The 24646-nt window shown below is 35.7% G+C and overlaps 2 protein-coding genes across 7 annotated transcripts; one reads left to right on the plus strand and one right to left on the minus strand.

Annotated features, from left to right (window-relative positions):
• Positions 1 to 2528: 2528 nt before the first annotated feature.
• On the plus strand, positions 2529 to 20930 carry LOC111282206 (protein CHROMATIN REMODELING 4-like). Of its 6 annotated transcripts, none has more exons than XM_022870208.2 (12): positions 2529 to 3237; positions 4305 to 4645; positions 5317 to 5418; positions 5544 to 5990; positions 6081 to 6446; positions 7731 to 7832; positions 7950 to 10697; positions 11455 to 11612; positions 16956 to 17070; positions 17287 to 17369; positions 17747 to 18374; positions 18464 to 20930. In XM_022870208.2, the coding sequence occupies exons 2-12, from the start codon at positions 4430 to 4432 to the stop codon at positions 20507 to 20509; spliced, it is 7011 nt and encodes a 2336-aa protein (XP_022725943.2). In that variant the 5' UTR covers positions 2529 to 3237; positions 4305 to 4429; the 3' UTR covers positions 20510 to 20930. The 6 variants fall into 6 exon arrangements, with proteins under 6 accessions (XP_022725943.2, XP_022725939.2, XP_022725940.2 ...); XM_022870206.2 differs by having other exon boundaries at positions 2531 to 3237; positions 4305 to 4405; positions 4487 to 4645; positions 5544 to 6446; XM_022870207.2 differs by having other exon boundaries at positions 2531 to 2940; positions 4305 to 4405; positions 4487 to 4645; positions 5544 to 6446.
• A 958-nt stretch (positions 20931 to 21888) lies between these two features.
• On the minus strand, positions 21889 to 23291 carry LOC111281724 (uncharacterized). Its single transcript, XM_089761410.1, has one exon. It carries the CDS (start codon positions 22839 to 22841, stop codon positions 22326 to 22328), a length of 516 nt encoding a protein of 171 aa, XP_089617536.1. The 5' UTR covers positions 22842 to 23291; the 3' UTR covers positions 21889 to 22325.
• Between the last annotated feature and the right edge of the window lie 1355 nt (positions 23292 to 24646).

Raw genomic sequence — 24646 nt, forward strand, 5'->3', positions numbered from 1 at the left:
CAACAATGAACAATTATCCATTTAATAAACACAATGAACTTCTCAATAGGGACATCTACCCAAATGTCATTTTTTTTAGAAAAGTATATTTCAATACTTACAGTAATAGTTTTTCAAATGCATAGAATTTTAAAATTCTGCATCACCTTTTTTTTTTTATTGATAATTTCAAATACTTATTTATCGTATCAATTTTTTCTTAATAAATACTTCATTTTAAAATAAAAAGATTCAGTGTTTTTTTTTTGTATCATACTGAAACTCAATTAAAAAAAAAAAGAATAATAGATAATATTCAACTTTATACAGCTATTTACCTCTCGTATCAAGTTCATAAATAGTACATGTGATTGAGTTTGTCCATTGGATTTGTTACAAAATGGATGGAAGTTTAGAAAATCTTAAAGCTATAGGTATTTTGTATGGTAATCTCCTGTTTATCAGTATAGGTGAAGTGGCATTTATTTCTTCAATGCCTAATATAAAATGTTTTTCGAAAGGGGTGATTAATTTGTTCAACTAGCACTTACAAAGGATATATACCTCTCACTCCTCTTCCATCTACCAGATTGGTGGCAAAGAGGTTTATCTGGCTCTAACCACAACGCGGCTGGACCGATGTGCTTGATTTCTATGGTAAAGAGCTTTAACATTTTTAACATCATATGACAAACTGGAAAAGTAGAGATACATAAATTTGGCTATAAAGAAGATAGAAGACTATAATAGAAAGTTAATATCCATGCTATGCTTTAAATAAGAGATTTACGAAGGATATAAAAAACACGTGAACAACTTACATTAAAAAGAAATAGAGTAAGACCAAAAATAAATAAGTAAACTTGGCCAGTTCACAGGAAACAAACATGAATCTTATAGCTACAATGTGAAAGCAAAGGAAAAACAATTAAATTATAATTTTTTACTTTAAATTTAAAAAAATAAATAAAAATAAAACATTTGCAAGCCACTCTTTATTGCTTCAATTTAATCGCAGGGGATTCTAGACCCATTTATGGTTTAAGCTTCTTATCAGTTGGGATGGTGTACCAATGAGATGCCCAACTAATAGAAATAGAAGGGCACCTTGGATAAAATGGCTAGAAAACGAAACAAAAAATATATATATATATATATCACATAAGAAAAACAGAGATACAAAAACATGAAACTAAATAAAATAAAAAACAATTAAAACGCAAGTAAAACAGAAACAAAGACCAACGCCATAAGAGACCACCAATGCCGATCGGTGCTCAAAACCATTTAATTTGGACAGTGACCACCAGATTGGTCGAAAGACCAGAGGCCTATTCTCTCTCTTTCTCCATAAGGCATAATAACCATCAACCAGAAGCAGTGTAAAAATTTGAAGACAGCTTGTGCCAGCAAGTGATTCTGTCTTGCTCAACTTCTTTCGTCTCCTCCTTTTCCTTTCTCGGTTCTTTCTGTTTCTTTTTTTTCCGTTTTCTCTCAAATCTTCTTTCCAATTTTGCACATTTTTCTTTTAACTGAGGAATAAAAAATGAGTTATTATTAAAAAAAACTTTTATTGTAGCCTAATAATTGAGTGATAAATGTCACTTAATTAAACCTCAACAGACGTCATCAGCATGAATGCTAATCGGAGAAGACTATTATATACTTATTATATTTATAGTTATAGATTTAAGTTGCGACTCAATAGCCTAACCAGTTGCAATCCATTGTTACGTGATCCACGCAAAGCAATTGCTTTCCCGGGTGTTGCGCCCAAACGACATTAAGAGCTTTTGTTTACTATATACGTTCATTAAGATAATCTACCATATATACATATATCTACTGTAATCGATGATCGATCATGTGTTCAACATGATATTTTAAAAGGCAACCTCTATGGTAGGGAGGGAAACAGCTATTTAGGGTACTAAGTGCTTCTTTTTCGATCAATTTGCTGCCAAGCCTAAGTTGCAGGGGAGGGATGTTGCGTTTCTCGGTTTGTTTCATTTTGCAGCTTTTCTACATTTGCCTTTGTTTCTAGCAACGTACCGAAATGTAACTAGGATAAGCAAACAATATTTTAATTCCATACAATATCAATAAATTATATGACCAATTAATCATGTAAAAAAAATCAAAGATATTAGGATTTCAAGTTTTGCATGTAGTGCAAAGTGAAGCAAAAACACTTGCTATATTCTTTTTGTATATATGTGTTTGACGACGTTAAGGAAAAAAAAATTTATCCATGTGAGACCACTTGGATCTTGATGATAAATAAACTATAATAATCTGTTAATACAAAATGTTAAATTTGATGATTGATTATCATAAAAGTTTTAAGTCGATAAAAATGATCAAATTATATAAATTAAGAAAGATATCCAATGCTAATTTTCCATTCACAAATTTAAAATAAAAATTCCGTTATTTTCGTTCTTTTTATGTTCGTTTTTACCGTTATTGTTGATTTATATGACGTTAAACTAATAATAATAAGTAATGAAATCAAAAGGATAATGGAGTTGGTCGAGAAAAGCTCAAACAAATAAAACACAAGTAACAACAACTCGAGAAAAAAAAAAGTGAAAAAGATTAAAGAAAAAAGGCATAATAAGAGACGGAGAATATAATAAGAGCTTTCCTTCCATCAATTCGAGGCAGCCATCTAATCCAACCAAGCAAAGGCAATGGATGGCGGCGACACATTAGAGAAAGGAATGCGAGTTTCTTCTCCTTGGCCTGGGGAGAAGAGAAAAGAAATTAAAATAGAACGAAAGGGCAACAAAAGGGGAGGTGGCGTCTGAATAAGCCACGTGGCAAGGCACCAGTGGTTTGGTAGGAGAGAGACGGAGAGAAAGAGAGAGAGGGGAGCTAACTTTCCCTTTCCCTTTCTCTCTCATGCGCTGCCATGTCAGAGTGGTAACCCCGTCCCTATGACCCCGGCGTATCCGCATCGTATGCTCTCTTTCTTTCTCTATAAAACCTCAATCCCTCTCTCTGAAAAAACACTCTATATCAATAAATCTCTTTCTTTTGGTTTCTTTATTTCTTTCTTTTTTTAATTTTATTTTCAATTTGCTCTACATTTATTCAATTTTTTTTAGTGTCTTCTCTGTTTCTCTCTTCTCTTCCTTTTCTTTGCTTGCTATATACCCTAATACCACCTCTCTCTCCTTCTCTATCTGTCTATATTCACTACATCTCTTAATCTGTTAGTCTTGATGTTAATTCTTTGATCCACAAGAAAGATTGGTAAGCTTCTTTTCCATTGTTTATTTACTTTTTTTTTGGCTTGGATTTTCTAATTTAGGTATTTTGAGCCGTCTATTTTGTCTATTCTGATGTTTTGTTGAATGTGCTGTTTCATGTTGGAATGTTTGTGTTTGATTGAAATTTAGTGGTTTGTGGAGTGATTTGGGAATTAGGTTTCTGTGAATAAGTTTGTAGGAGAGTTTTGTTGAAATGAGGTTTTGAGTTCAATGTGAGCTGGATGTACTATACATGGATTGAGTTTTTGAATGTGATTGTTCAATTTTGTTCGTTTTTGTGTTAATTTGCATAGCAGATGATCGATTGTTTAGTTTAGATGCTTCAAGCATAGCCCTTAGTTGTTACATTTCCCAAAGCTGTTTTAATTTACTGCTGGGATTTAGGCTTGTATTCGGCCCCTGTTGCTGATTCAGTCGAGTGTTTAGAATGTGTGGAACCGCCGTCAATGCTGTTTCCTATTTTCTTTTCTTCATTTTCATTCCATGGATAATGCCTTGTTTAAACTTTCGTTGATTCTGCTCCCATCTTATCATGAAACTCCATTGCTGCTTCTGCTTTATGTAGAGTATGGAGTTGGACTTCGGTTTGACTATTGTGTTCACTTTTGAGCAAAACCTTATTAGTTTGCTTTTGCCTAATCCTGTGGATTCTAGTTTAATTAATTTGTTGATCTTGGTTTATAGACTTTGACATTTTAGAAACCAAATTTATACACTGAGAATAATGTGCAATTAGATGTTGACTATTTGATTAGCAGCAACTTAAAGTTGGTTGCAAAATGACAATTTCTAATCGAAAGTTGAGTTTGAGATCCTGTTTTGAAATGGGAATCAAATGATAAATTCAATCTCATGAGTTTATGCTTTAATAAGTTCAATATAATTCCACCTTCCTTCCACCTTTTTTTTTTTTTTAAGTAAACAAAGCTTTATGTTCTTTCCTCAAATGCTTTCAACGTATGCATGCTCAATTTTCTTTGGCCTAATAAAACCATTGTTGCTGGTAGCTGCTGTTCTTTCTAATAACGAGTTATATTGCTGAAAATGTAGGAATTCTACCTTGAGTCTTGTAGCAGGTAAGATTGCGGGTTTGAAGCTTCATTGCTCTGGCAGTGATTCAAGACATGTTTTCTGTTGTTCCCATCCACAATGTAAGAACCCATGATTAAAAAAAGATGAAGGATACCATTTCATCAAATAATAAAATGATTAATCGAAACTGGGTCTTGAAGCGCAAACGAAGAAAGCTTCCATGTGGACCATCCTTATCTAATGGTAAAGAAGAGAACTTAGTAGCATCAGAATCTCCAAGGAGTACTTCAGCTAAGCGTAGGCTGAAAGGCGAAATAAGCTCTGATCAGTTGTCATCTAAAAAGAAAGGAAACGATGGGGTATGTTGTCCTTTTTTCTTGCTCCATCATTTATTAGTTTCCCTCATTGCAATGTAGTTTTATTTTCTTATATGATATGGCTGTTAGTTGTATTTGTGGATGGTTGATATGCTACACACACAATCTCCTGATTTCCTTTTTTTCTGCACAATGTTGTTGTCAATATGTTTAAATTTTACTTAAGTTTTGATTGATTAAATGTTGTGAATTTAACTAGGTGTTTAACAACTATCATAATCTCCATGCCAGAAGTGAAATATTGAACCATGCATGCTGCAATTCAGTATCAATTTTCACCCAAGTTAAGAGTTAACATGCTCAGAATAGGAGTTATTGGTGTAATTGAGTTTTCATAATTTTTTTGTCTCTGTGATATGCTTAGTTGTCTTCTTGTATGCATGAAATTCATGTGACATCGAGTACTTTTTGGCAATGACTAAAGATTGTGTTTTCAAAAGCATTTGATTGATTGACTTGTCTATCTCTCACCTTATTCTGCTTGAGAAATGCATGTACAAGTTTGCTGTTGGAAACTCAAGCAACATCATTATAGTATCAAACAAAATCCAATGGAATATACTGTCCATTTGCAATTTTGTGTGTTGACCATGTTTTGTAGGCATTTGTAAACTGCTTCTGACATCTGTTCTTCGCAAATTTCTTGTCTCCAGTATTACTATGAATGTGTGATTTGTGATCTTGGTGGCAACTTGTTGTGTTGTGATAGTTGTCCCAGGACCTATCATCTTCAATGCCTTGATCCACCTCTTAAGGTATGATACCACAGCTGACTTGAGATGATCCTCTTCTTTGTTTTGTAGCTGCATTAGCTATTAGTGTTTGACTTCTTTATATCTCTTTTCTTTTCTTTACTCTACTGTGTTATTCATCATTGTAGAGCATTCCAATGGGAAAGTGGTTATGCCCAAAGTGCTGTAAGAAAACTGATCCACTCAAGACCATTTCAATTTCAAAAAGAGCAAGATCAAAAATTATCAAGACAAAAGCTCAAACTGGAATAAAGTCACCTGCTACTGAAAAAGTGTCCCGAATTTTTGGAACATCCATTATTGCTAGGAAAAGATCCTCCTCTAGCAAAGGAAAATCTGGTTTAGCTCAGGGAGTTGATACTTTGAAAAAGGAACCAAGAACATCGCATATGGATGTACCTTGTATCCCCAAGCCAGGTCTTACTTCCCTTGGTGGTGCTGAGGAAGGTGGTTCATCCCTTGATGGTGCTCAGGAAGGTGGTTCTTCCCTTGTGAATGTTGATGACAAAAAGAAGCCTGATGCATCTCCAACAGATTCGTCTGGAGGAAGGAAGTTAACTCCTCCTGCTAATGAGGTTTTGTGTCATTCTAAAAGCACAAAGAAGCCTGATGCATCTCCATCAGATTTATCTGCAGAAAGGAAGTTAATTCCTCCTGCTAATGAGGTTTTGTGTCATTCTAAAAGCACAAAGTCTAAACAAAATGATGAAGCACCTGAAGGGAAGAATGAATTTTCTTGTGATAATGAGTCTTCCAGAAACAAAATTGTTCTTGCAATTGGTGTAGTCACAAGGAAAGATAGAAAAAGAAAGCAGAAAGTCAACAATGAGGCAAGTCAAAAGAAGTGTAAGAGAGATAAGGGAAAGCATGCTGTTAGTACTTCCAAGAAAAAAAGGTCTAAAGCAAATAATATTGGTCCTGGAACTATTAAAACTCCTCAGAAACAGAAACCAGTTAATCATGGGGTTTCTGCATCTTTGTCAAAGGATGATGATGGAAGCAAGAACTTTGATACTCATAAAAAAGATGAGGTATGTTATAGTCTTCTAGATTATTATCTTTCTACCAGGTGGTTGGAGGTTTTTCTTTATATTTTTTATGATATGCTCAGGTGGGTTTTACTGTTTTAGATTGAATGATGTGGAAACAATAATAGTTATCTTTAAATGAGGCTTTGTAGATTTTTTAATGTTTTAACCCTCTGGAATTTTTTTGTAATTTAATGGATTTGTTCCCAGTTCCCTTCTTTCCTGAACTGAACTCTTGCATATGTGATCCGGTGCAAATGTTGGTGAAATATAGAGTTGTCAGAATTTTTCGTTTGGGAGATAATAGCTGGAGAATAAGTTGCTTTGTCTTTTATGTTGGAGCAATTTGCATTAATACATAGAAATCAGAGCAGAGCTCGTATAAGAGGTCTAGGGTCTTTAATTTTCGATTCCCAAAAGGTGTTTGGCGCATGAAACTGTTTATACTTTTTTTATCTTTTTCAATTAAGATTCTCCTTGGCTGAGATTCTCCCACTTCAAATTTGCACTACTTTCTTTGATATGCTACATGTTTCCAATTGTTCTGGATTGCTTGGATTCATTATTTTATATGAATGAAGATTGGAAAACTTTATTATTTTTTATTTGAGAGCCTTTCCCTCAGGTTTTGTTCCCATGTGGTGTACAAATTAAAATTTAAGGTCAGCAGCTTATTTTTTGAACTATCAAATGTTGATTTTAAGATTTTATACTATAGAGTTAGAGGATTTGCTGCTTCCTGCATTATTTGCTCTGGTTTCAGTTTAATATAAGGTATTTTTTATGTACATGTTGTCTTTCATCTTTTATTTGGCTTCCAAACTTAACATGTCCCATATATTCTGAATAGAATGTGTAGTAGTTGTCTGGGGATTTTATATTTGTGTTAAAGTATTTTTGGTCTACATCAGTGCGATAAATGTCCTTAAATCCTGCCTTCTGATATTATAATTTCGTTATTGATTTTAAAATTTAGACCTACAGCTTAGGTCGGATCATCTTTCTTACTGTTCAGGTGGATCTGAATGAGTATGGACTTGGTTTTTTGCCAAAACAATTTATAATTAACTCTCTGTTTATGTTGGACATTTAAGTGTGACTTCCTGAAGTTAATTTATTAAATATATATAAATATATATATCAATGCACCAATATATGATTTCGCGGAAAATATCATTGTTGTCTTCTTGTGGCAATGTTTTTCATTGCTGATCTCATCACATTATTATAACTACTCTTAGAATTCTTTCTGTTGATTGGTTAAAGACTTGCTATTTTCTTGATCAGAAGTTTCCTGAGGACACAACACGCCAGTCAGATGAGTCAGATAAGGGTACTGTGGATGCCTCACTGATACATGAAGACAGTGTTCCTGCTGAATTTCAGCAGGTAAATCTACTCACTTTACATGGTTGTATTAAAAGATCATTGTTTCTGCCTTAAATATATACTCTTTACTTTTGTGGTCAATGAATGGCATTTTTACCCCACATATCTACTTCGCAGGTTGATAGGGTTCTAGGCTGTCGGGTTCAAGGTGATAATGCTAGTGTTTTGCACCATGCATCTGTAGCACTTTTAGAAGATGTGTGTTCTGAAGATTTGCTAGTCGAAGAAAATCAAAACAGACTTTCAGAGGAGAATTCTGTTTGTGATATTGATTCAGATATAGCAGCTACTGAAAATCTTGTAGAAGGTTGTCCTAATACTTTGAAAAGTTCTGTTAAAGAAGAAAGCACTAAGAATGATGTCAGAGTGGATAAAATACATGTATATAGAAGGTCTGTTACTAAAAAATGCAAGGGAGGGAATTCCATGGACTTATTGAGCAACAATGCCAAGGGTTCAGGTTGTGCAATCCTAAATGGTAAGGATCAAGATGAATCTGCAGTAACTGAAGATTCAGGAAACAGAAATGAAAAAATGGTAGTATCTGAGGTGGATGCTGATGTTAGTGTGAGAAGTCATGGTACCATTGAAGTTCCAAAAGTTTGTGAAATGCCTGCAACAACAAAAGAGATGGATATAAAAATGAAAATAAGTAGCAGTGCTGAAAATAAAGTTCAGGAGCCAGCAGTGACTGAGTCTGCATGTTCTAATGGGGAGACAGTTTCAAATGAATTTTTTGTTAAATGGGTGGGGAAGTCCCATATTCATAATAGTTGGATTTCTGAATCCCAGCTGAGAGTTCTGGCAAAGAGAAAACTGGAAAATTACAAGGCCAAATATGGAACAACTGTGATAAATATCTGTGAGGAAAAGTGGAAGAAGCCTCAGCGAGTTATTTCTCTCCATGTTTCAAATGATGGTATGAAGAAAGCTTTTGTGAAGTGGACTGGTCTTCCATATGATGAATGCACTTGGGAAAGATTAGATGAACCTGTTGTTCAACAATCTTCTCATCTGATTGATCTGTTTGAGCAGTTTGAACGCCAGACATTGGAAAAAGATGCTGCTAAGGATGAATCTAGGGTAAAGGGGGATCGGCAGCATGATATTGTTACTTTGGCAGAGCAACCTGAAGAACTGAAGGGAGGCTTACTATTTCCCCATCAGCTGGAAGCACTCAATTGGTTGCGTAAATGCTGGCATAAATCCAAAAATGTTATACTTGCTGATGAGATGGGGCTTGGCAAAACTGTATCTGCTGTTGCCTTTATTTCATCACTTTATTCTGAGTTTAAAGCTACTCTGCCTTGTTTAGTGCTGGTTCCTCTTTCTACTATGCCTAACTGGCTTGCTGAGTTTTCATTATGGGCTCCTGATTTAAATGTTGTGGAGTATCATGGTTGTGCAAAAGCAAGAGACATCATTCGCCAGTATGAATGGCATGCTACTTATCCAAGTGAGTTGAATAAGCGAACAGCTTCTTACAAATTTAATGTTCTTTTAACTACTTACGAAATGATTCTTGCGGACTCCTCTCATTTGCGTGGTGTTCCCTGGGAAGTTCTTGTGGTTGATGAGGGTCATCGTTTGAAAAATTCGGGAAGTAAGCTGTTTAGCTTGCTCAACTCATTCTCTTTCCAACATCGTGTTCTGTTGACTGGAACCCCACTCCAGAATAACATTGGTGAGATGTATAACTTGCTTAATTTCTTGCAGCCAGCTTCCTTCCCTTCTTTGTCTTCATTTGAAGAGAAGTTTAATGACCTTACAACTGCGGAAAAGGTGGAGGAACTGAAGAAACTTGTTGCTCCCCATATGCTTCGGAGGCTTAAAAGGGATGCCATGCAAAATATTCCGCCAAAAACTGAACGAATGGTGCCTGTTGAGCTGTCATCCATTCAAGCTGAATACTACCGTGCAATGCTAACTAAGAACTACCAGATATTACGGAATATTGGGAAAGGGGTTGCACAGCAATCGATGTTAAACATTGTGATGCAGCTGAGAAAGGTTTGTAATCATCCATATCTCATACCAGGTACGGAGCCTGAGTCTGGATCAGTGGAGTTTCTTCATGAAATGCGTATAAAAGCTTCAGCCAAGTTGACTCTTTTGCATTCCATGCTTCAAGCCTTATATAGAGAAGGCCATAGAGTTCTTATTTTTTCACAAATGACTAAGCTTCTTGATATCCTTGAGGATTATTTGACCATAGAATTTGGCCCTAAAACATATGAGAGAGTTGATGGCTCTGTTTCAGTTGCTGATCGTCAAACAGCTATAACAAGGTTCAACCAAGATAAAAGTCGATTTGTCTTCTTGTTATCAACACGTTCTTGTGGCCTTGGTATCAATTTGGCAACAGCTGACACTGTTATAATTTATGATTCTGATTTCAACCCACATGCTGACATCCAAGCTATGAATCGGGCACATCGAATTGGACAATCAAACAGACTTTTAGTATACAGGCTTGTAGTTCGTGCCAGTGTAGAAGAACGCATCTTGCAGCTTGCTAAAAAGAAACTAATGCTTGATCAGCTGTTTGTCAACAAGTCTGGATCTCAAAAGGAAGTGGAAGACATACTGCGATGGGGAACAGAAGAACTATTCAATGATTCTTCTAGTGGAAAAGATTCAGGTGAAGGCAATTGCAACAAAGATGTGTTAACGGATGTAGAACATAAGCACCGGAAGAGGGGTGGTGGTTTGGGAGATGTGTACCAGGACAAATGTACGGATGGCAGCAACAAGATTGTGTGGGATGAAAATGCAATTTTAAAATTGCTTGATCGGTCAAACCTTCAGTCTGGATCAACTGATGTTGAGGGGGATTTGGAGAATGATATGCTTGGCTCAGTAAAGGTGAGGTATTATACTCATATTATGTTGAACTGTATGGTTTTTATGTTAATACATGCATCGATTAGCATATGCAATGACATATTCTACTGCTTTTTTTGCATGGGACATAAAAAATGATGCATTTGTTTCATAAAACCATTGCAGGTACTGTTTTATTGCATCTGTGTTTGCTGTTTGAAATAAAAGGGTCCTACTTTAAAAACTAGGTTTAGTTGGTCAAACTAGGAGCTCCAGCGTCTTTCCCTTGGTTGTTGCAAATTGTACCTGCTTATTAATATTTAGAACAGCTTTGGCACTACTATAGCCTCCTCGGAGCTTTAGGTTGTTAAACTGATTGTATACATTTTATAAGCATTTTTGTGCATAAAACTTGCATGTTATTGCCAACTATTAGAGCCAGTTGTAGAGGTTACTGCACTGCATTTTTTTTTTCTTCTAAACTTTTGTTGCCCTGAGAAGTCATGCTTATGTAAGAGATTTTTTATTTTAAAATTGATAGCTTATTCAATGCATTACTATTTCATAATCGATCTATATTTTGCCATCATTTGTGGGGTCGTAAAACTAGCTGCTGATGAAACTTTATCGTTCTTAAAAAATTTGTGGTTGTAAGTTGTTAATATTTTCTTCAGTCTTTGATCTTATATCTTAAGACCTTTCCTGTTTTTATCATTTGTACTCATTCTAATTTCAAAGGAAGCTGTAGAATCTTTATATTTGTTATTTTCTATCATTTTCTCATTTTCTTCATGTGCAGTCCGTGGAATGGAATGATGAAGCAACAGATGAACCAGGGGGAGGTGAATCACCTTCAGCTGTTGCTGATGATATTTCTGTGCAGAATTCTGAGAGGAAAGAAGATAATGTGTTAAATGGTACTGAAGAAAATGAATGGGACAAACTTTTGCGTGTGAGGTGAAGATCTTTTTTCTTTTCCCCTCCATTTCTTCTTTGAGAAAAAAATTGTTGAACTAAAGGTTTCTAACATATAAATGCACAGGAAAATCTAAGTTTTTGATGCATTTGAAAAACCCATTAGAATGGTTAAGGACATGATTAAATTTATGCACTAACTGGTGTCATGGAATGAGGTCAACATCGAGGAATTTGAGTTTGTTGAAGCTATCAGGATCTCCACAAACATTCCATCAGGTGTTAAACTTGAGAAAATCTCCTTTTTCTCATGTTCTTTCAATTATAGGAATGGCATTGTTGTTAAATTATTGAGCTACATAAGACGCAACGTTTGCTTTTTGTCCCAAAATGTTAAGTCAGAGTAGGGATGGCTCTCATTGCCTGCACTGACCTGGAGGTGGGCCAGTGGCAGGTTTATACTTCCTTATGCTGTACAAGAACTTGCTTATAAAGAGACTATTTTTATTGATTTTAAATATATTTTTTGTGATCAATCATAATTTTTAGTATCTAAGAAAATTTTATGGAATTTAGGGCTATATTTGGCATTTTTTTATTTATGTTAGGGTTATAAATAGGCTATAAGTTTAATACCTCTGTTATTTCAGTTTCTAGTAGTTTTGGATTATTGAGCTTTTTTATTATTGAGATATTGAGAATTGAGATCTCACGTTTAGGGTCATTGAAATTCCAATTATATATTGAGATTTGTAGTAGTTATTGGTAGTTTCTTTGGTATCATTGGTGCTTGTAAATTTTGACAGCATTGCATCTGGAGATCTGTAAATTTTGCCACCAAATCTGGTTTTGCAAAACAAAGTTATGATCTTTCATATTTCCTGCTCTTTGTCCTACTATCTTGGTTTTTGGCTTTGTAGATAGTTGTGATTCTTCATGTCCAGTGAAGCTTCTATGTGAGACGAAATTGATAACCATACATGGTCCATAATTCAGAACTGGCCATTGTATTTGAAAGAAACAAAACTTGCATGATAAATGAATTATGCTGGAGGTGCTGTTCAAAAATAATAAATGCTATTGTGGAAAAATTGAGAGTATATAGAAAAATTTGTCTATTGAATCATACAAACACCATAGGTTTAAATACAGCTAACTAGAGGGTAAACTAGCAAACTAAATATTCTTAAATCTGATCCCCATAATCAAGGGATTGTCTATCTTGATATTCTGTCCTTAATTCTAGAAATACAAATTCTCAATTTTAGGAATACAAATTATACATATTACAATCAGCAGATTACAATTAGCTACACAGATTACAATCTGTTGTAACTAAATATTTTCTCACACTCTTCCTCAAGTTGGTTAATAGGTGTTTTCCATTCTCAGCTTGGAAATAATTTCCTGAAATGTTGCACTGCTGAGACCTTTAGTCAATACATCTGCAACTTGACCCTTGGTTGATACATATGGTGTGCAAATCAATCCACTGTCTAGTTTCTCTTTTATGAAGTGCCGGTCTACTTCAATGTGTTTTGTTCTGTCATGTTGCACAGGATTGTGTGCAATGCTTATTGCAAACTTGTTATCATAGTAAAGTCTCATTGGTCCATCCCATTTGATCTTCAAGTCTTCTAAGATAATCTTTACCCATAGTAGTTCACAAATTCCTTGAGCCATTGCCCTAAACTTTGCTTCAACACTTGATCTTGCCACCATATTCTATTTTTTACTCTTCCAAGTTACAAGATTACTACCTAGAAAGTGCAGTAGCCTAAGGTAGATCTTTTGTCAGTTACCAAACCTGCATAATCAGCATCTGTATATGCCTTTAGTACCATCGCTGAATTTCTTTTAAATAAGATACCTCTGCCAGGATTAGTCTTCAAATAGTGTAATACTTGGTAGACAACCTGTAGGTGCACTTTTTTAGGACTATGCATAAATTGACTTATCACACTCACATCATATGCTATGTCAGGTCTAGTTTGTGTGAAATAAATAAGTCTTCCAACTAATCTCTGGTATATCTTCTTATCTACAGCAGCATCTTCATTAGCTTGTCCAAGTTTATGATTAGGATCTATAGGGGTACTTGCAGGTTTACATGCGAGCTTTCCAGTTTCCTTCAAAAAATCGATCACATATTTTTGTTGTGAGATGAACATACCATGCCGTGAGTGAGCTACTTCAATTCCTAGGAAGTACTTCAATCTTCCTAGCTCCTCTATCTCAAATTCTCTAACCAAATACTGTTTTAGAGATTCTCTCTCTTTTTCATCATCTCCAATTACAATTATATCATCAACATATACTAATAGAACTATGACTTTCCCTGAATCTGAGTGCTTGATAAACAGCGTGTGATCCCTTTGACTCTGTTTATATCCCATTGCTAGCATCACTTTGGCAAATCTCCTGAACCAGGCCCTAGGAGACTCTGTATGGCCATATAAAACCTTTTTCAGTTTGCATACTTTTTTTGCTTCTAGATGACCTCCAAATCCCGATGGAACTTTCATATATATTTCTTCTTCCAAATCACCATGTAAAAAGGAATTCTTTACATCAAATTGTTGAAGCTGCCAATTGTAATTTGCATCCAAGGATAACAAAATTCTAACTGTATTCATCTTGGCAACTGGAGCAAAAGTTTCCTGATAATCCACTCTATGAGTTTGAATGTAGCCCTTAGCCACCAGCCTAGCCTTATACCTTTCAACAATACCATTTGCCTTGTATTTTACAGTGAAAACTCATTTACACCCGATTGGATTTTTTCCTGTAGGCAACTCTACCAATTCCTATGTCTTATTTTTCTCTAAGGCCTGCATTTCTATTTTCATGACCCGTCTCCATTTCTTATTGGATAATGCCTCAGATAATGTAGTTGGAATAGAAATAGTGTTTAAGCTCACAAGAAATAACTTTCCCATAGTAAGATTTGGGTACATTTACTTGAAAGAGGAAGGCTCGGGTTGTGGCTAGTAAATGGCTGCTTTTTCTCTTTGCCACTCCATTCTGCTATGGAGTATTAACACAAGATGACTCATGGATAATTCCCTCCTTTTGGAAATAGGTGGATAGACTCTGGTTGAAATAGTCTTTTGTATTATCAGATCTAAATCTCTTGATTTTTATTCCAAATTGATTTTGGATCATGTGTTGGAAGCTTAAAAGTGCACTATTCACATATGATTTGGATTTAAGTAAAAATATCAAAGAGATATTGGTACATTCATCTATGAAAGAAACAAACCATCTTATACCAGAAATATTAAGAATTATAGAGGGTACCCCATATGTCATTATGAATCAAGTGAAAATGAGTAGAACTTCTTCTATTGCTAATTGGAAAAGACACCCGTCTATGCTTTGCAAGTTTACAAACATCACAATGAAAATTTTCAGCATTTAATCCTTTGAACAAAGAAGGAAAAACTTTTTTCAAAGTTCCAAAAGAAGGATGTCCAAGATGAAAATGATAAAGCCAAATTTTGCCATTGTTGGGAGATTTTTCATAAAAAAATGACAAAGGTAAACTAATCTTGATATTACATGTGTTGTTTGATGTCTCAAGATGGTATAGTCCACCTTTCTTAGCAAGTCCAATCCTTTTCCCTGAACTTTGGTCATAAAATTCACAATAGAAAAGATAAAAAGTCACTTTGCAGTTCATGTCTCTGGTAAGTTTTTGTATAGATATTAGATTAGTAGACAATCCAGAAGCAAGAAGAACATTTTTAAGAACAAACAAGGGATTAATTTGAACATCTCTTAGTCCTGCCATTATAGTAAATGAACCATCTATAACAACAATTTTTTTATTACTAGGACACAAGGTATATATATTAAACTTTTGTGAGGAATGTGTCATATGGTCTGTGGTTCCTAAGTCAATGACTCAAGAACTTGTAATAGGCTTAATCGAGACATTTAATTCATGAAAATTAGAAGCTTTACCTGAACTAGAGACCTTACCCAGAGAGCATACCTCAGTAGGCTTTTCAAGAGTTTTCAATAGCCTTCTTAGTTTCTCAATCTCATCTCTGTCCAACTCTCTTTGTTCCTAATAGTTCTGTAGTACTCCGGTGGTTTTACTAGTTATCACTTTCTCAAATTAGGTAGTAGTTGTAGACTTTGCTATCTCTGGCATGGTTGTCTTTCTCAGGATTGAAACGAGTCTTGATAGTAAAGATTTAACCAGACATGATTCTAGACAATGAAGGCCAAAGAAGGAAAAAATAAGATTGAAAGATTTAACAAGAGTTGGTTATGAAGGCTTGAAATAGAATTTAACAATGAAGGTTGGAAAAATTTTCTTCCCAAGAAGAGTCTAAAGCTCTGATACCATGTAGAAAAACTAAGAAATAAAACAGTGTGGAAAACTAAGAGTAAAACTGAATGTAGATTGAAAACTGCTCATAAAGAACTATACAAACACCTTAGGTTTTGTGGAAAAACTAATAAATAAAACTATGTGAAAAACTAAGAGTAAAATTGAATGTATATTGAAAAACTGCTCATAAAGAATTATACAAGCACCTTAGATATACAACTAACTAGTGGGTAAACTAGGAAACTAAATCTTTCTAAAAACTGATCCTATAATTGAAGGATTGTCTATCCTAATTTTCTGTCCGTAATTCTAGGTATACAAATACTTAATTCTAGAGATATAAATATAAATATATAGATTATAAGATTACAACCAGCTGTAAATAAATGTTTTCCCACAGGTTTATATACAACTAACTAGTGGGTAAACTAGGAAATTAAATCTTCTTAAAACTGATTTTATAATTGAGGGATTGTCTATCTTAATTTTTTTTCCTTATTTCTAGGGATACAAATACTTAATTCTAGAGATACAAATATAAATATAAAGATTACAAGATTACAACTAGCTATAAATAAGTGTTTTTTTACAGTTCGATGTGAGAATAGCAACTCTTACACCTTATAATTTTAATTGCATTTCTTGGAAAACAATCAATGCATTTAATTTGAGCCTGTGAAAATCTTGTGTGCTAAATTTGAAGCAGTCCAACCATTTAGCCAACTAATTAGCATATGGTGTATATACCTTTGAATAAATTACAGTGATATATTATTCAGATAGTATATCTTAAAGTATTGAATCTCGTTTAAATGTGTCATGCATGATTTGAAGATTAAATTCAAATGAGCTTTTGTTATAGGAAGATTATAACTAAATCCAGTTGAAAATATTCAAACGTTAAATTCAATTAAACTTTTGTTAGAGCTTAACAAAACTCGTCATCAAAATGAATGTCACAAACTCAAGTTCCCATTTTGGCAGTTGAATTTATTTTTGGACTCCTTGTGTTAAACTTTCTTGCTTGATTTACTGGGTAACAGGTGGGAGAAATATCAAATTGAGGAGGAAGCGGCCCTTGGTAGAGGGAAGCGACAGAGGAAAGCCGTCTCTTATAGAGAAGCATATGCTCCGCATCCCAATGAAACAATGAGTGAGGTAGTTCACTTTGCTTTCTGCATTGGAATGAATGTAAAACTGACTTCTCTCATTTCTCCTTAATAATATGTAAAACTTTTTCAAATCTTATGGACATACTTGCATTGTTCCACAAGCAAATGAATGCTTAGTAGCCTGTAACTTGTAAGTAAGCTACATTAGTTCATGCACTGCTTATTCATGGTGTTTGCAACTTATTATTCTGTTAACAAGTAGAGCGGTGGTGAAGAAGAAAGGGAACCACAAGCAGAGCCAGAGCGGGAATATACACCGGGGGGACGAGCTCTTAAAGCAAAGTAGTAAGTTGATTCTTTCCCATCATTTCAATTTGTTTAATTTTCTGTTGAGATGCTGGCAAAATAGTATTTTTCAAAATTATGTTGCTGACAATAATTCGAATGCATGGTTAGCTGGGTTTGATTGTTAAATCAGGTAATGAATGTCTATAATCTCTATAATGAATATGTTGGGGCTAAACTGTTGTACGTTATCAGGTGAATATACATGCTCTCCTAATGGAAACTCTTTGAATGATTTGGCAGTCATTTCTATACTCAAATCGTTTACTTTCTGAGATACAATTTGGGTTAACTTTCTCAAGTAAATTAGTAGGATATATTCTTAAGTATTTGACATCATGGATGCATTAATTTACTTTGTTATCATTTTTGGACAGTACCAAACTTCGAGCACGACAAAAAGAACGGCTTGCTAGTAGGAATGCAATTGAAGAATTGCGTACTAGAGAGGGATTTTCTGAACTTTCAGTAGCTCATTGTCCTTCCATGAATGACAGAGATGGGGATCATGTTAATCAATCAGTTCAACAGCCAGATAAAGAAAAGTGTTCCATAATTGACTTGGAGGGTAACAAACTTACTCAATCATCAGATGAATTAAGGCTTGGGAAGCTGTCAAAACATAAAATAAGCAGTCAACTGGATCTTTCTGTTAATCCTCTTCATCAGTCTTCTCCTGACATAATCCTTCCGAGTAACAATCATCAGGGCACAAGTTATACCAACTCACTTCCAACCGACAACTTGTTACCAGTTCTTGGGCTTTATGCCCCTAATGCTAAACAGTTAGACTTGTATCATAGAAACTTCTCAAGATCAAATGGCAGGCAGAGCAGGGCAGGAACTGGTCCCTTCAGTTTAGCTACGGCTACTGGAACTTCAACTGAGAAAGAAGCAAAAGGCCAAGATACTACCCTGGACAAATTTAGATTGCAAGATACATCACCAGAAGTTTTGCAACGTCTTAAAAATGGAAACCAAGAAAATTGGCTCCCATTTAGCCTGGTAACTCTTTCTCTCCATTTTTTTAGTTGTCAATTACAAAACCTTCTGGTTCATGTAAATATGTGATGACAAGACTTGTTTCCTTGCAGTATCCTCCTGCTGTTCCACAAGGAAAAGTTTCTGACCAATTAGAAAGTTCTGGTGCTAGTTTTTCTGATTTTCAGGAAAAGATGTCACTGCCTAATTTACCTTTTGATGAGAAATTACTGCCCCGATTCCCCTTTCCTACCAAAAGCACGACCATGTCACATCATAATCTATTGCCTAGCTTATCCTTAGGGAGTAGGCTGGATGCTGTAAATGAGTCCATGCAAGACCTTCCAACAATGGCATTGCCTACCAATTTGAAGTTCACTCCACAGGATGTGCCTAGGTATAATCAACAAGAGAGGGACATGCCTCCAACATTGGGTTTGGGTCATCTGCCATCCATTTCTTCTTTTCCTGAAAACCATAGGAGGGTGCTTGAAAATATTATGATGAGAACTGGATCTGGATCTGGATCTGGGAACTGGTATAAAAGGAAATCAAAGGTAGAGGGCTGGTCAGATGATGAACTTGATTTTCTCTGGATTGGTGTTCGTAGACATGGACGAGGGAATTGGGATACCATGCTTAGAGACCCCAGGCTAAAATTTTCAAAGTATAAAACTTCAGAAGATTTGGCAGCTAGGTGGGAGGAGGAACTACTCAAAATTTTGGATGGCTTAGCTTTTCCAGTTCAAAAATTCACCAAGCCAACAAAAACTACCAAAACTTCTTCCTTGTTTCCGAGCATTCCTGATGGAATGATGACACGGGCATTGCAGGGTAGTAGATTTGTTGCACCATCAAAATTTCAAACTCACCTGACGGATATGAAATTGGGTTTCAGTGATCTAGCTTCCAGCCTGCCTCACTTTGGGCCATCAGATCAACTTGGTTTGCAAAATGATCATTTTCCTTCTATTCCAACATGGAATCCTGAGAAATTTCGGGCAAACTTTCCTGGAGACTCAATTGCTGGACCCTCTGATAGGCCAGGCCCATCTTTGAATGTACCTAGTGAGAGACCTTTTCTTCTCAATTCTTTTGGAGCCAGCAACTTCGGCTCTAGTCTGAATTGCTCCAGTAGCTTTGATTTACACAGGAAGGAGGACGATTATGGTTCAATGAAGTATGGGAAGTTGCCTAGTCTTCTCGATAGATCACTACATATTTTACGTGATTCCTACAATAATGGGGGAAGTGTTGAATCTCTCAGCTCTGGATTTCTGACTGATCCAAACGAAGGACTGAACCTTTCCCATTCAAAGGGAAAAGAGGCAGTTGGAAATAGTTCTTCTTCCAAGAACAAGTTACCTCACTGGCTTCGGGAAGCTGTTAGTGCTCCTGCCAAACCACCAGATCCTGATCTACCACCCACTGTGTCAGCAATTGCTCAGTCAGTTCGTGTACTGTATGGAGAAGATAAGCCAACCATTCCCCCATTTGTGGTACCGGGCCCCCCTCCTTCTCTGCCAATGGATCCAAGACATGGTCTAAAGAAGAAAAAGAAGCGGAGGTCACATATATTCAGGCAGGTCCTACCAGACGCCGTTGGAAGTAGTAGTCTCCCTCCGGCATGCTCAATTCCATTAACCCCACCATTTCAACTGCTTCCACAACCAATAACTGGAAGTGTGGGGCTTCCTTGGATTGAATCTGATCTCAATCTGCCTCCCCTTAACTTAAGTACGATGAATCCCTCGTCTTCATCAGCATATCTAATTCCACCAAAGAAATCAAGCATGGGATTATCCCCCTCCCCTGAAGTGCTTCAACTGGTAGCATCTTGTGTTGCTCCTGGCCCGCACTTGTCATCAACTTCCGGCATGACAAATTCTAGCTTACTTGATAGCAAGCTTTCATTGCCAAAATCTGTTAATGAAGTTGGGTACCCAGATTCACAAGGTTTGTCTTACAAAGGGAAGGGTAAACAGAGTCCTCCTATTGATGTACAGGATCATACTTTGGAGGAGAGACAAGCTGAGCCTGATGGTGGGGATTCTAGCAAGATTCAGTCTGATCCTTGTCGGCCCAAACGGGCTGATGTAGAGGAAATATCATCAGAAGGCACTGTTTCAGATCATCCTGTGAGTGACCATGAACCGTAGGTGTTATACAGGAGTAGACAGTGAAAAATAATTATTCTTTGATGTGCTTGAATTTTTGTAGGCGTGATGCAGAGTGATTAACTAGCGTATATAGGATCATCTCTAGTGTATAGTTTATGTAAAAGGAAATGAAATGTCTACCGTTATCTGCATGCAATCGTTTCTTTTGTCGTCTTGCCTTCAGTTGGAGAGCTCGCTATTATTTGCTGAGCGAACAATGAAATTTTCATGTGCATAATGAGGTTCATTCAGCGGATCTGACCAGGTGAATAGAATTTAGACGAAAGTTTCTTTCATGTTGCAGTAAGCTTCTGTCACCTATATCTTTTCAAACTATATGAGCTGTGCTAATTTTTGTTTGGTAATTGTAAAGTATATCCTTCTGAATGTGAAAATCATTGGAGTTTATATTGGGGCACTAAAGTAATAATAATGATTGGTGTAGGCATGGATCATGGGTATATAACACATGATTTAGTTAATATTTGCTGCAGCTAAAGAATGAAAACTTATGCGATAATGTTCCATGTATTACTCTAATTTTCTCTGAGGTAAAGATAGTTTCTCCTTGTAGGTGCTGGTATAGCTTGATTAGAAAATGCAAGATCTTCCCTTTTAGACAAACCAATTTTCCTAGTTTTGGTTACAAATTGTTTTTCTTTTTTTGTTGTGAATTAGGTTGGATTGATCCTATATTTGTGTAATATTTCGATATTATAATGTGGATTGAATTCTTTCTTGAGTTAGTCCCGGGAAGCAGTCTGTTTTGGTTTTATATACGTATAATGGTGCTTGATTTGAAATTCGAATGGTGCTTATGACTGATGACATATCTTTGCTTTCACTGTGACAGTATGACATTACAGCAAAGCCACGATGTCATAGCGCGAGTTGAAAGTACTGTAAACATTCTAGTACATAATCAATGTCAGATTGGTGGCTTCACTCTAAACCATGATATGTGAACTAAAAAAAAGTGAAGTGAGTAGAGCGCTGGTAGGGTAAAGCATAGAAAAACACTGTGATGGAATCGCTAATTAATTTGTGGGTTTACATTTATCAAAATCAAATTCTCGATTATTTCTTTTTCATTGTTAAATGCATTGGTAAATAAAGAATAAGCTGACCCTCCGTCAATAGTGGAATTTTGTCTCCCATAAGAAATTAGTATCAACATATATATATATATGTATATATATATTCAGCATTGATAATAATCTACTGGGATCAAGATGGTAGCTGCCCTGGCTGCACATGGATATATGCCCACATTTCCAGAAGGAAACCATTCTCTGTTTCTTTCTTTGTCATGCTCAAAAAGATGCTTCAATGAACAGATTCAATTTAACATGTCTATATTCCTTAGCGTCTGCAACCATTTAACTGCATTTTTGGGGGACAAAATTTTCAAATGTTTCTATTCTGACTGACTATTATCTGTAATGAAATTGGAATCTTAAGTACCTGTCCTTTGCAACCAATCCAAACAAAACAAAAACAACTCCATCTGATTCCTTTTAACAAACATCTAACTACGACGGTTGTTCTGATATCTACTAACACTATACAAACAAGCTCCTCTTTCTTGTCTATCATCAAGGAGAGCTAGCTAGTTCCATTGTTTTCTGGTTTTAAGTTTAAACTAAAGATTTCATACTGCATTCCATATACAAATATATATAGTATTACCTTTGCTACTGCCGGCTCATTAAAACTAACCTGAAAAGATACAAATGACAGTTTTTCCTAATCCTCCTCTTTTGTTTGACCATAAACATTAAAATAATAATAACAGTAATGACGAATGAAAAGAAAATTAAGGAGCAGCAGCAGCAGGCAGCATGTGGTTTGAGGAAGCTGGTCTTCTTGGGTTTGCCACAAATCTTGAAGAGAATGCATAGAACTGGTAGTAATATTCATCATCTACCGCGCTCCCACACCCGCTTCTATCAAAGTTGAGAGAATAGCTCAATGGATCATACCGGCACTGGAATGAACTTTGCCTACTTGCTCTTGCACCCCGTACCATCTCTTTACTCTCTTTCTTCACCTTCCTTACAATCCTTGCTAGACATGCACAACAGCAACTTGGCGTCCCATTTTTGCCCACTGAGGAGCTTCTACCAGTCGTGGCTCTGGTGGTGGTGCTGCTTGAGGCTGCACCTCTATCGCCTCCCCTTTTGCTGGTGCAAGTGCTTTTTGGCCACCAAAGAAGCCACATCTGTGCCATTGTTTCTCTTTCTGTCTGACTAGGACTACGAGGGTATTGCGGATTTTGTGAGCTAGTGCTAAAATGAAACAAACAAGAGGAGGTGGAGAGTGAGAGGATCATGTGGATTTAGGCTCTGAAAGATATATAGAGGAGTGGGGAAGTGCAATCACGCTCCTAAGGAGAGAGTGGAGGTGGGGCTTAGTGGTGTCTGTTGGTTATTAAAGTGGAAGACTAATTAATTTTTAATGTAGATTTTCATGCAAAGCCAAGCGAGCCAAATGTGAAAATTGCTTCTTTACACTTTGATGTTTCATCATCCACGTGACCCACTAGGAGTTAAAATAAAAAAGTTGGAAGATGGTGAAGCTTTTGAGTTGAAGCTTTGTTTTCTTCACTCTTTTTTCAACTCGAAAGGAAGTTGCTCAAAGTCCTGTACACAAAGCATGTCTGTTGTCATTTCGTTTTGATTCCATAAGTTCCTTATTGTCTCTTTTTAGTCCTGGAATTTTTATATTAGAAGTGAGTCTCAGTTTGTAATGAGTATATCTGTGTGTTCCAATTTATTGACCATGCATGCTGTTCTGCACCGCAGTACTCAAAACATATGAGAGGCACAATGGGTCGGGGTCAGGTGGCGTTTATAATAATAATAATAATAATAAGGAAATAATAGTACTTACTATTGTACTAGTAGCGTATACTCTTTTGTTTTCTAAAAATGTATACGTATTTATTTATATATAACGTAAAGCAAAATGATGCAGCAGCAGCAGCAGCATAGATGAAATGATTTTGTGTTTCACTCAGTCTATAGGGAAATGATTGATACATAAAGTAAAAGTTGATAAATTTCCTCTCTTTTACAGTGTATGTAATTAGCTCAACTTCGATGAAATCTCTTTGAACTGAAGGGGCAAAGGGCAGAAGAGGGAGTCTGAAATTAAATTCCAATCAGCGGAAGAGCTAGCAGTGGCCAGTGGGCATTCACATGGTCATGGTCATGGTGGTGACAAGATGCATATGCTTGGCAGGCACAGAAATACTACTATATATTATATATTTATTTATAAATTAATATGTCAGACCTTTGACTCAAATCATATGAGATGACTTGAAATTGACAGTCCCCACTTGTTATGTTATATATATTATTCATGTGGGCGGGCCTCGAATCCTCACTTATATGCTTTAACATACGTACATCATATTTTATGTAGCAGTATGATCTTCTCTCTCTTTTGCTTAATTTTCAGTACGACATATATAGTCTGGTATAAGGATATTGATAATGGATGGATTCACAATCCACAATCCCACATTACCCATTTTTGGTGAATACGAAACTCTGAATAACAGATACAGTATTTGTAGTCTGAGAAGAAGACAGTCAATCTCATCAAAGGGCCCGGGGTTGACTGCTTAGGGTTGATTGATTGATTGATTCCTCGAAGACTGAGAAGGCCGAAGGGAGGAAAGGAGATGATCCTACACTCACATGCTGCTGGCGATATAGAAGAAAAGAGGGAAAGCAAGCCACATGCCCCTCTTTCTCTCTCTGACAAACACAAACTTGTAATTGAGATTAACCATCAAATGCTGATGCAGTGCTCCTAAAATTCATAATTGAAGATAATTGTGCTACAAATATCAGTCCAGTTGATGTTGATGATTTTTTTTTTGGAAATTTTCTTAGCTTTTATTGGTAATACCGATCACACAATTTTTTAATTTTAATTTACTCATCTTGAACTTATTGTAAATTTCTTGCTTTCATAATTAATAGTTAAAATCATATGTATGTTATAATTACACACAACACCAAAAGCAATTGAAAATTAACTAGGATTTACTATTGCTTGCAACTATCCAATATCCATGTCCTAAAGTGATTAATTGAAGAGATTACTAAAAAAAAAAAAAAAATT

This window comes from Durio zibethinus, chromosome 5 (genome assembly GCF_047325235.1).
Source record: "Durio zibethinus cultivar Kanyao isolate XHJ-2024 chromosome 5, ASM4732523v1, whole genome shotgun sequence".
Taxonomy (NCBI): Eukaryota; Viridiplantae; Streptophyta; class Magnoliopsida; order Malvales; family Malvaceae; genus Durio; species Durio zibethinus.